At 33.5% G+C, this 11,822-nt stretch overlaps 1 protein-coding gene across 1 annotated transcript in view; it reads left to right on the top strand.

Annotated features, from left to right (window-relative positions):
* The first annotated feature begins 2,571 nt into the window (after positions 1-2,571).
* Positions 2,572-11,822, top strand: part of LOC144971077 (L-aminoadipate-semialdehyde dehydrogenase-phosphopantetheinyl transferase-like) — a 16,965-nt gene continuing 7,714 nt past the window's right edge. The window contains exons 1-4 of the mRNA XM_078911425.1: positions 2,572-3,206; positions 5,407-5,638; positions 6,732-6,853; positions 10,319-10,534. Of these exons, the coding sequence (XP_078767551.1) occupies positions 3,054-3,206; positions 5,407-5,638; positions 6,732-6,853; positions 10,319-10,534 (723 nt within the window). The 5' untranslated portion in view covers positions 2,572-3,053. The remainder of the gene's footprint in view (positions 3,207-5,406; positions 5,639-6,731; positions 6,854-10,318; positions 10,535-11,822) is intronic.

The following is an 11,822-nucleotide window of genomic DNA, read 5'->3' as shown; positions in this document are numbered from 1 at the left end:
CAAGCAGGGAGATGAAAGATTGCTGTCAAATCGGACCAAGACATTTTCATCTGATTTTTATTAATAAAAACCACAGCAAAAAAAAAAAAAACGTTTTGAGCACGTTTAGGTGGATATTGCGCTATATAAAAGCTCACGTTTAATTCTAAGTACAAGAATGATCGGTGGTAGACGTAAGGTATCTTTAAAAGTTGACATTAATTCAGTCGAGTCGATAAGTTTATAAAAAGAAGAAGAAGAAGAAGAAGAAGAAGAAGAAGAAGAAGAAGAAGAAGAAGAAGAAGAAGAAGAAGAAGAAGAAGAAGAAGAAGAAGAAGAAGAAGAAGAAGAAGAAGAAGAAGAGAGAAGAAGAAGAAGAAGAAGAAGAAGAAGAAGAAGAAGAAGAAGAAGAAGAAGAAGAAGAAGAAGAAGAAGAAGAAAGAAGAAGAAGAAGAAGAAGAAGAGAAGAAGAAGAAGAAGAAGAAGAAGAAGAAGAAGAAGAAGAAGAAGAAGAAGAAAGAAGAAGAAAGAAGAAGAAGAAGAAGAAGAAGAAGAAGAAGAAGAAGAAGAAGAAGAAGAAGAGAGAAGAAGAAGAAGAAGAAGAAGAAGAAGAAGAAGAAGAAGAAGAAGAAGAGAGAAGAAGAAAGAAGAAGAAGAAGAAGAAGAAGAAGAAGAAGAAAAGAGAAGAAGAAGAAGAAGAAGAAGAAGAAGAAGAAGAAGAAGAAGAAGAAGAAGAAAGAAGAAGAAGAAGAAGAAGAGAAGAAGAAGAAGAAGAAGAAGAAGAAGAAGAAGAAGAAGAAGAAGAAGAAGAAGAAGAAGAAGAAGAAGAAGAAGAAGAAGAAGAAGAAGAAGAAGAAGAAGAAGAAGAAGAAGAAGAAGAAGAAGAGAAGAAGAAGAAGAAGAAGAAGAAGAAGAAGAAGAAGAAGAAGAAGAAGAAGAAGAAGAAGAAGAAGAAGAAGAAGAAGAAGAGAAGAAGAAGAAGAAGAAGAAGAAGAAAGAAGAAGAAGAAGAAGAGAAGAAGAAGAAGAAGAAGAAGAAGAAGAAGAAGAAGAAGAAGAAGAAGAAGAAGAGAAGAAGAAGAAGAAGAAGAAGAAGAAGAAGAAGAAGAAGAAGAAGAAAGAAGAAGAAGAAGAAGAAGAATCTGGATAAAACCACATTTTTATATTTGTATAAATCGCTCGTTCGACCAATTCTAGAATACGGAAATTGCATCTGGAGCCCATTATATAAAAGACAATCTATTAGTATTGAAAGTGTACAGAGGAGAGCTACCAAAAAAATTTATACAATACAGTATTTATCTTATAAGGAAAGGTTAGAATTTCTTGACTTACCCAGTTTGAAATATAGAAGAATTCGTGGGGATTTAATTCAGGTTTATAGATTGGTACATGGTCTGGATAGGATAGACTTTTCTGATTTTTTTTCATATTCTAATATTACTTTTACTAGAGGGGACAAGTATAAGATTTTTGTCTCTAGATGCAAAACAAACATAAGACAAAACTGGTTCGGTATTCGTATTGTTCAGAAATGGAACAGTTTGAAATTTGAAACAAAGAATGCAAAATCTATGGATTATTTCAAGGTGTTAGTAGACAGGGAATTATATGATGGGAGATTTATATATGACGAATAATACTTGTTTGCTCTGCTGTTGACATGGCTTTCAATCTTGTATGTATATATTATGCATTATTATATTATTATGGTTATCTTCTATACGCGTGTGTATGTGTGTGTGTGTGTGTGTGTGTGTGTGTGGTTGTGTGTGCGCTTTGCATGTCAAGGTTAAAGATATATGTTTGTACACCACATGAGTACATTTAAGTTGAAATACTATCTTTACCACGTGTATCGTTATTGTAATATTTAATCAATAGATTTATGGCATTACTAATTAATATTAAGGGCATTCAAAGGATCTTATCCTATTTTGCCCTATACCACATGTTATGTTATGTTAAGAAGAAGAAGAAGAAGAAGAAGAAGAAGAAGAAGAAGAAGAAGAAGAAGAAGAAGAAGAAGAAGAAGAAGAAGAAGAAGAAGAAGAAGAAGAAGAAGAAGAAGAAGAAGAAGAGAAGAAAGAAGAAGAAGAAGAAGAAGAAGAAGAAGAAGAGAGAAGAAGAAGAAGAAGAAGAAGAAGAAGAAGAAGAAGAAGAAGAAGAAGAAAGAAGAAGAAGAAGAAGAAGAAGAAGAAGAAGAGAAGAAGAAGAAGAAGAAGAAGAAGAAGAAGAAGAAGAAGAAGAAGAAGAAGAAGAAGAAGAAGAAGAAGAAGAAGAAGAGAAGAAGAAGAAGAAGAGAAGAAGAAGAAGAAGAAGAAGAAGAAGAAGAAGAAGAAGAAGAAGAAGAAGAGAAGAAGAAGAAGAAGAAGAAGAAGAAGAAGAAGAAGAAGAAGAAGAAGAAGAAGAAGAAGAAGAAGAAGAAGAAGAAGAAGAAGAAGAAGAAGAAGAAGAAGAAGAAGAAGAAGAAGAAGAAGTAATAAACATAATTTTAAAAAGGAAAAGAATGTTTAAAACAAAACAAAATCTAAAAAAAAACAAAAACAACAACAACAAAACAAAGACAAAACAAAATAACATCAAAACAAACAAAACGAAGCAGATAATATGTGGTGAATACACGAGAAAATGTTCTGTCGGGGTAGGAATAAGGAGATTATTCAAGTTACTAGATAATTTATTATTTAGTTCATAGCATTTTCCTGCCTTGTAATTTGTCTTAGCTGTACCATTGCCAAGATTATTTTTATATTTTCCGTTCCTCGGTTTAAATATGAATGTAAAAATATATCACTAGTGCAAGGACTTTAACATTTAATTTTCCCTTATCCTCTCTCTGTGTATGGTTCTTCATCGCTGGCTTCAACATAAATCTAAACAAAAACTATGGAGAGCTCCAAAACAAAGTTTGTCTGCTACTTCGAGCCCGGCAAGTTAGACAAACGCATTAGACTTAGAAAAATTAAAATATTGAGAAATTTCATCTCATATAAAACCTTATTTATCTATAAACAAAATGACATGGACTGTTTTGAGTTTGTAGTTTGAGTCATTTCAGCAAAGAGATAAACTATGTTTTCAAACCAAAGTGTACGATTGGCTGTCAAAGCAAGATTATGGAATCCAACACCAGCAGAATGGAAACTGGCCGCTCAGTGTGTTCAACTGGAGGAAAAGGAAAGAATTGGAAAATTCATTTTTAAAAGGGATGCTAAAATGGCTATGGTGAGACGCTTCTAAACGATGAACCATTTTGTGTATTTCAGTTTTTAAAAAGATAAAGTAAAGAGTGGGGTCTGGGAGACAATGCGTCATGTGCCGACAACACACTTGCACAGTCACAGTGTGAGTGGCTCAGTGGCACAACAATTTCAATTACAAAACATTCGTAAAGAAATGTCAATACGAGTCAACAAGTGTTTCGTCTTGAACAAGAATTTTTTTTCAACAAGTTATGGATGAAAGTTAAATTGATATAAATTGCTGGATTTTAATTTTAAGAAATGATGACTGTGCATGTGCATGGTTTCGGGTGATAGCGAAGCATTTTGGTTTGTCATCTTTGTAACGTAAAATGGACACCATTTTGCCACTTATTTGTCGGTTTTAACTATGATAATTAGAAGGATAAAAAAAAAAAGAAAAGCATGAGACTAAATGCATTACTTTCTGTGTTGCTCACTCTCTTGTCAATCATTCTTTTGTTGTCACGTTGATTCAAAGCCTACCACAATTAATTATGAATCAAGCCTTAATTGAACGTAATTACCTTATTATCTCAACCATCACATTGCAACGATCATGAATGTTAACCAGACTCCTAGCAGTTTTCCCAATTATTTATTCCCTCTTGTTACTAATTGAAAATAAAGAAGAAAAGAGGGGGAAATGGAATGGCCACAAGAGAAGTAAGAGATGGAAAAGGAATCATAATCATCACCATCTCATCAAACTTTTTACTTATAATCCCTGTGATTCGTGATAGAAGTGCATCTTGACAAGGTACACTTACCGAAATAGAGGCACACTGCCTGGCAGAATGTATTCTTCAAAGCACACTGAGTGATTAATAGGGATAACATTTGGTCACGTTTCAAGCTTAACATTGAGTCTAAATACTACGCTTGAAACAATCAACCAGTTTTCATAAGATTGTGTATCATTTTAATTTTTTAAGATTAACGAATAAAAAATAAGGAGGTTTTTCTAACAGCTGTCCCAGATATAAGGGTTTGTTGGGCCTTAACTCTTTAAGTTTTATTATGAACATAATTAGATTTACATGATTAACTTTCACATGATTTAAGTCTATTTTTCTATGACAATCGAGTATGGTTTCCTTGAACACGGTTTTCTCAAACACATGGTTTCCTCGAACTCATTCAAATATCTCAAATTTTTTCTTTCTTATTATTTGTTATCATTCTTTTCCATCCTCGAATTAATTTTTTACCTCAAACATCGTTTCCTCAAACTAATTTCACCCAGCCATCTTGAAAAAATTAATTAATTAAACTTTTTTTTTATGAACTTAGTGATCTTGACCACTGATGATTTACTGTGACATTGCCAGTTATGTATGTGTGTATCAGGTATACAGTACACTTATCGCATATACAGTATAATACACAAGCAGACACACGCGTACTCAATCACTGGTTTGCATGACATCACCTTTCTGCTTATTCTTATCACTTCGCCATGCATTCTAATTTCAATGCCACACACCATGATTTGTTAATTGTGACTATGACGGTGAATGAACTTTGTGATACAACAGCACCCCTTCCCCCCCCCCCATCCCCCCTAAACACACACACACACACACACACACACACACACACACATACACACACACACCATCCCCTTATAACATGTCATGTAGAAAGTTAGCTTGCTCAGCATATCAATAAAGTAAATAAATAATAAGTTTCCCTTTATTCATCCTTAAGCAGAAATTTGTCTTAGGGTCTATTCCAAGGGATGACTGGAATAACCCAGATGTCAATAGTGCTAAAACATTTTGGCACCAGCCAGATATTTAATTTCTCATTCATAAAATTTAGAGATTTAAAAATGACATCATGATCTTAGCCTGTTTTGATCATTGTAACCCCTATCTCCTCTTCCTCTTCCTTCTGAGTCGCATTGCAAATTGATGAAAACAGTCAGCTCTACCATTTTAAATTGTTTTATAACTGGAAAAACTCAGAGATGAAAGTCATTCAGTTTTTAGTCTTTTAAATGTCACGTGGAATCTGTCTCCGATGTTGCCAAAATTGGAATGATTGTTTGAGCTAAAAATGTTTACGATGAATTAGAACACTTATTTGGAAGATGCTTCATGTTTTCTTTTAATTTTACTGACTTGTCCTGTATTATATCAGTAAAAATATTGCTAATGAATATAACTTTGAACTTTTAGGTTGGCCGTTTGGTATTGAGGTTTGCTGTTTCCAAAGCCTTAGAAGTTCCATCCAGATGCTTACAGTTTGCCCGAACAGATAAAGGCAAGCCATACTTAACAAGTCCTGTGGACAGAGTTACTCCCAGATGTAATTTGAATTTCAACATTTCACATCAAGGAGATTATGTTGTGTTTGCCTCGGACAAAAATAATTTGATTGGGATTGATGTCATGAAAATTGAGTGGCCTCGTAAGTATTGTTAACAATCCATTCTGAGGTACAAAACTAATAGAACTAGAGTTTATCTTAGTATCTACAATTGTTTGCTACCCTTTAGTTTGGATATTAGTCTATCAAACTATTTTTTGTTAGATTCATATCCAATCACTGTGCAGGAGAGAGAGAGAGAGAGAGAGAGAGAGAGAGAGAGAGAGAGAGAGAGAGAGAGAGAGAGAGAGAGAGAGAGAGAGAGAGAGAGAGAGATGGAGAGAGAGAGAGAGAGAGAGAGAGAGAGAGAGGGGGGGGGGGGGGAAGACGAAAAGAAAGAGAGAGAGAGAGAGATTCTTTCATTTTATTCAGATATAAAAGTTGTTTAGCTCATGGATTTGCCATGCAATTTTTTCCAACTGCAGGAAATAGAATGAGTCAAAAGTTTAAAAAATCATTAAAAAATTGAAAAATCGTATATTTTGCTAAGAAAATGTGAAAAATAAACAGCAATGTTCATGTTTTTAACAGGACAAATACAAGCAATGCAATATATGTGTTCATTGAAAATTATATAAATGAGAGAAGTGTGAGTAAAAAAAATAATAATAAAATAGATTTTTGGGAGGAAAATAAATCATTTGGCATCGGTAGAATAAGAATATAAAAAATATAAAAGCTCAATTTGTTTAGAAAACAACATAGCGACATCCATTGTTGTTGTCAGCAAAACTAAGTTTGATACTTTTGCGAGAGAGAGAAGCAGATTTTATTGGCCAGAGATATTTAAACAATGTAACCAGACTCAATAAAGAAGCTGAATCTGAGCTGTCTTCTGGCAAAGCCACTATCATGGCTCTGATCGTTAAAAGAGTTAAGACAACTATGTTCATGGCAAAGGAATTTAAAGTCAATGCAACATTTGCCCACTACCCATGGAGGTTTTTTTTTAAAAAGAAGAATGAAATGGGGGAAGAAATTTCATGGAAAAATCATGCAAAGTGATATGTGCACTAAATACCAACAACCATCAAAATGGTATCTCATAAGATACCTTATCATTATAATTATATTTATACTGATATCGTCACGTCATTGATATTATTATTTTAAAAATATATCATTGATCTGACAGGAAATAAACCCATAAGTGAATTCTTTAACAACATGAGACGACAGCTGACTCAACATGAATGGAATGAAGTCGAAAAGCATTCGGATGAGAAGGAGCAACTTAAGATATTCTACAGATTTTGGGTTCGTAAACATTCTTTACTTATTTGGATAACATATATACGCATAAAAATATATTTATAGTTCTTAGTCAATCTACTGGTCTTCAGGTGGATTTTCTGTCACAAAACATTGGTCGATCAACATAATTTTATTTTGAGATTGATTTAACAGGGATGTCCTTTGTCTGGTTAAAACCGGAAAACTGTTTTTAAAAAGGTTTTTGGTTGTCCTTGTTTGGAATCAGTGAGTTGATTTTTTAATAAAAAGATGTATACGTTGGTTGTTTAAAGGCAACAGTTAAGATGGATATGTATCTTTTTCTATGATTTAAGGGTGAAACCATTTGATGAAGAGAAGCCTTGCACAAAACGTTTTCATATAATATGCTCTTTACGAGCAAAATTTCAGGTTTTAAAAAAATTTCGCAAAGGGTATCCTACAACACATTTATCACCCTCTGACCTATATAGGTATCAACAAATATATCACTGAAAAACAATTTCAGAATGTACAACACTAATGTAAAAGCAGTCCTTCTGTATGGCTCAGAAACATGGAGAGTGACCAATTCACTTTGTAAAAAACTTCAAACCTTCACAAACAGATGTCTTCGAAACATACTCAGTATCAGATGACCTGAGAAAATCAGTATTAAATATGTGTGGTTAAAACTGGACAAGAGTAAATTAGCAAACAAATCTCAACAAAAAAATGGAATTCGATTGGTCACACGTTCAAAAAACCCAACAACAGACATTACAACAAGACAAGCTGTGGACTGGACCCCTGTGGGGAAAAAGAAGGTTGGGAGGCCAAAGAAAACACGGAGAGGGTCTTGTGAGGAAGAGGTGAAGTTGGCTGGGTTGTCCTGGTGAGAGATGAAGAAGACAAAGAACAGAATGCGGTGGAGATGTACTATTATCTTATCTTATCTTATCTTATCTTACCAAAGGCTTAATAGGAATTATCCTGTAAATGCCTTGTACAATAATTTAAAATTACAGAATCTCATATAGCTTGCATTTTATCATTCACAGACAATTTTACACAACTTTGGATGTCAGGAAAAATGTGTCAATACGGCAATGTAAAATCGACAAATAATATCATAAAATACTGGTAATTGAAAATTGGTCATGATCGAATGAATGTACAAAGTTCATAGTACAATGAAATATTAATGACAAAAATAACATGAAAGCAATAACGATAAAAATCATACATAAGTCTCTAATAAATTATGATTTTATTGAAGGAATGTAAAGGATCAAATGACAGGGAATCCTTGATTTATTTACAAACATTACAATTTTCTAAATGTTTTATTTCAAATCTCAATTTTGTAAGAACATGGCTGTAACTTTGAGATTGTCCATCATAATAACCGTCTGTGGCAAACCAATGATAAATTTGCTCAGTCACATTATAAAAAGTTGTCTTTCAGATTCATATGACTTATGGAGCAAAAGTTTATCCTTCTTTTAAGGTGAATAGATCTTACATTACTGGTAAGCGCAATGAGCTTGTTAAGATACAGGGTAAGGCGCTATATAAAAATCATATATTATTACATGTATTATTATTATTATTATTATTATTATTATTATTATTATTATTATTATTATTATTATTATTATTATTATTATTATTGGTATGTATAAAAGGAATCCCTTCTAAGTTCCAGACATGCAGTTTATAGCACACTTTGCCCATTAGATTCCTTTTTATAGATCTAAGGTTAATTTTTATGTACTTCGAATGTGTTTGGTTTACTTTTTTGTCCTAATCGTGCTGGTTTGGATGTTTCTGCTTCATGTTCTGCAATGTCATCCTCCTTATCTTGTGTTTATGTGTTTTTATTTTATTCCTTGGAGAATTCCACCTTTTTGTTAGATCTAGTCTATTCTTTCTTCATTTACAATCGGGATATACTTGTTGCAAGAGGATCAAATTACATTCAACACTTTACTTTAATTGTTGAATAATGAATCCGTCTACACTCATTGACCATTGTTTTGTAATGTGTGATATTCCCTTGCACACACATTCATCGTCCCCTAAGATCATCCTGTGAAATCACCCTGCTCTCATTGAACAAATTGTTTGGTGAGTTTGAGTCATGTGTTAATTAAGGTGTGACCATCTTGATTGTGAATACAGACTGACAATGTTTGTCCCAAATAGATTGACTGTGGTAATAATCAATGACGATCCATCTTGATTATCATGTAAACTCGACCTGCTTTCATCAAATGAATTGATTGGTCAGTTGCATCATTCAGGCATGAAACCCTTTCAGCTGTTAACAGCATACAATGATTATCCAGAGAAGGATGGACCTCATCATCATCTTGTCCACCTTTTTTTCCCACCTGGGTGGGGTTCCTGACCTCCCATAGTGGGCAGGAAGGTACATACTGTGTCTTCTATCCCCTTATATCTGTTTTCCAACTTGCGTTCTTGTCTTTGTCTTGGAATGAGATTACTTGGTTTTATCCTGGCCCTGGCTGGGAGGGAAACAGTCAAATGCATAGTTATTAATTTGGGAGATGATATTTTTTTTCCTTGTAAATCATCTCTCTGCTATGTATTATTATATTTGTTATTTTGAATGTATATAATGTAAGCAGTTGAGTGTATTCCTTTTTGTTGGATTTTTTGCTTGTGTCCGGATAAGACTTATAGATGATCTCAAACTAAGTACATTGGTGGTATGCTCTTGAAATCTACATCTGATCCCTATTTGTTCCAAGTTCCCCTTTGTCTTACTTTCTCTTGGGTACTATAATTGTAATTTTAGAACTTTTTACTATCCCATTTTCTTCCTTTTTACTGGCGCTGATATAACCTAAATGTGTTGCAAGTGCCGTAAAACCCTTAAAAACAAAAACAAAACATTTTTTTTCCACATGAGTTTGAAGGACAAATGCATGTCTACGTCCAGGCTGGACAAGTGATCGTCATGCACAGGACAAAAATAAACTGTCACAACAAACCAAGTGTCCCATCTTGGTCCTTGCACACCACCTGCATGCTAACCAAGTGAAGAAGATTTTGATGAACATTACGTCCTTCTCCAAGCTGATGAAGACACCCAGAGTGAGGGCTTTCTCCCTACTGCCATTTGTAGCTTATCGAAGGGAGTGGAACTTAAAGGATTGACAAAAATAAGAGAGAAAAAAAAAACATCAAAAAAACAAACAAATGACAACTGGATGTCACTACATGTATCCACCATAACAAGTTGAACCCTATTAGTAAGGGTTGAGATACTGATTTGTCACAGAGAGATTTCTGCTAGATTTTATTTGAGCTAGTTACCTAACAAAAGTAGGATGGATAGAAAGAAAGTAATATAAGGTGGCGTGGATCCTGTGTGTGTTTTGTCAATCATTCAAGCATTTGAGCCTCATTATCATTGCATAATTTTTTAATTATTTTTTTTTTCAAACACCTGTATGTATTTAATTTTTATAATTATTGCAGTGCTTGAAGGAAAGCTTAGTTAAAGCTCTTGGAACAGGCATTGGTTTTGAAGTAGGCAGACTTGAATTTCACCTCCAAACACCACAGCTGATGCCAGATTGTGTCACGACTGATACTGAGGTGAAAATAGATGGAGTGGCTGATGATGACTGGAGTTTTGAGGAGACTATGATAGAAGACCATTGTGTTGTCGTTGCATTACGGAAAAGAATAAAGGTCAGTTAATTATATACTTAAGACCAATGATAAACAAAAATGAATATAACAGCTTTAAAAAAGAACAAAATACCAAACACAGATTGTTTCAGACTCAAAACCCTTCTTCAGCCAACAACAAAAAACAATAAAGACATAAATAACTTACTAAACAACCAGATCGATGACTAAATATTTTGTACGTCTTCTCTGTTGAAGAAAAATCTTGGAATGTAAACAAAAAGACGCATTCGCTAGGTAACTAAGAGAGTCAAGTTAAGTGAAATATAAAACAACGCATAAAATTTGGTGCATTAAAAAAAGGGAGGAACATGGGTAGAATAGAAATAGGTGTAAAATGTATCTGCTGAAATAAATCCAATATAACGGGGAAAATAATAATCCAGAAGTATGACGATTGGACAGTGATCATTTAGAAATCCCTGTCAGATATATTGTTGATGAAGTGAGGTATATTTTTGAAGTCTTTGGTTTAGAATTTTATACTGTTCCGTGTATTAACTGTCCTCACAATAAACAAATTTTGCAGAATATTTTAGAAGAATGTGTGACACAAATTTCGGATTTGTCTCCACGGGTAATTTTTATGAGGGAGTACCTACTTAAAACGTGTAAAGTGGTCAATTTAGTCAAAACTGGACAGTTTTTTTTGTAACTGTATAAACCACCTCAACTACTCCTGTATTATAAATGTGGAAGGGCTAAAAATTCAATCTATACTCGTAAAGCATATTTAGTTTCATAAAAAAACTTTGTTGATGTTCTATGGAAATTTTCTAAAACAATTGACTGACGTTTGAATAAGTATACGGTTACCATATTTAAGTATGGATCTTTTGTACATATTGTACATTTGATTTAATAGAGTGCATGCAGGTAATTCGGATGCTGTTTCATTAGGATAGATATTATATGATTACATTTATTTTTTTGTTCAATTTGTCGCCATTTTATTTTGAAACAAAGCAGGTAGTGTCAGGATTGTCAAGCTGTTGAAATGGGAGTAAATTAACAATTTAAAATTATAAAACGTGTGATTCAACTGATTTTAATTGTACAAATCAACCTTTTGTCATGACTGCATTATTGTATGACTAATTTCTGACACAGATGTGTCAAAATTAAATAATCCTGCATCATTAATTACAAGAATCTCTCTGATTGAGTGTGTCCTTTTTTATCCGTTGAGAATGTGAGTAAAGAGTCTTTTCCAAGGACTCAACTATGCGCAGAGCAAGGTTTGAACCCAGGACTTTCCGATCCGAAAGTGAGTGTCATACCATAAGAC

The sequence above is a fragment of the Berghia stephanieae genome, chromosome 4 (genome assembly GCF_034508935.2).
Source record: "Berghia stephanieae isolate SIO BIC M18660-M18661 chromosome 4, UCSD_Bste_1.3, whole genome shotgun sequence".
NCBI classification, from domain to species: domain Eukaryota; kingdom Metazoa; phylum Mollusca; class Gastropoda; order Nudibranchia; family Aeolidiidae; genus Berghia; species Berghia stephanieae.
Note: the sequence above shows the minus strand (reverse complement) of the source record. Positions and strands in the feature narration are given on the sequence as shown.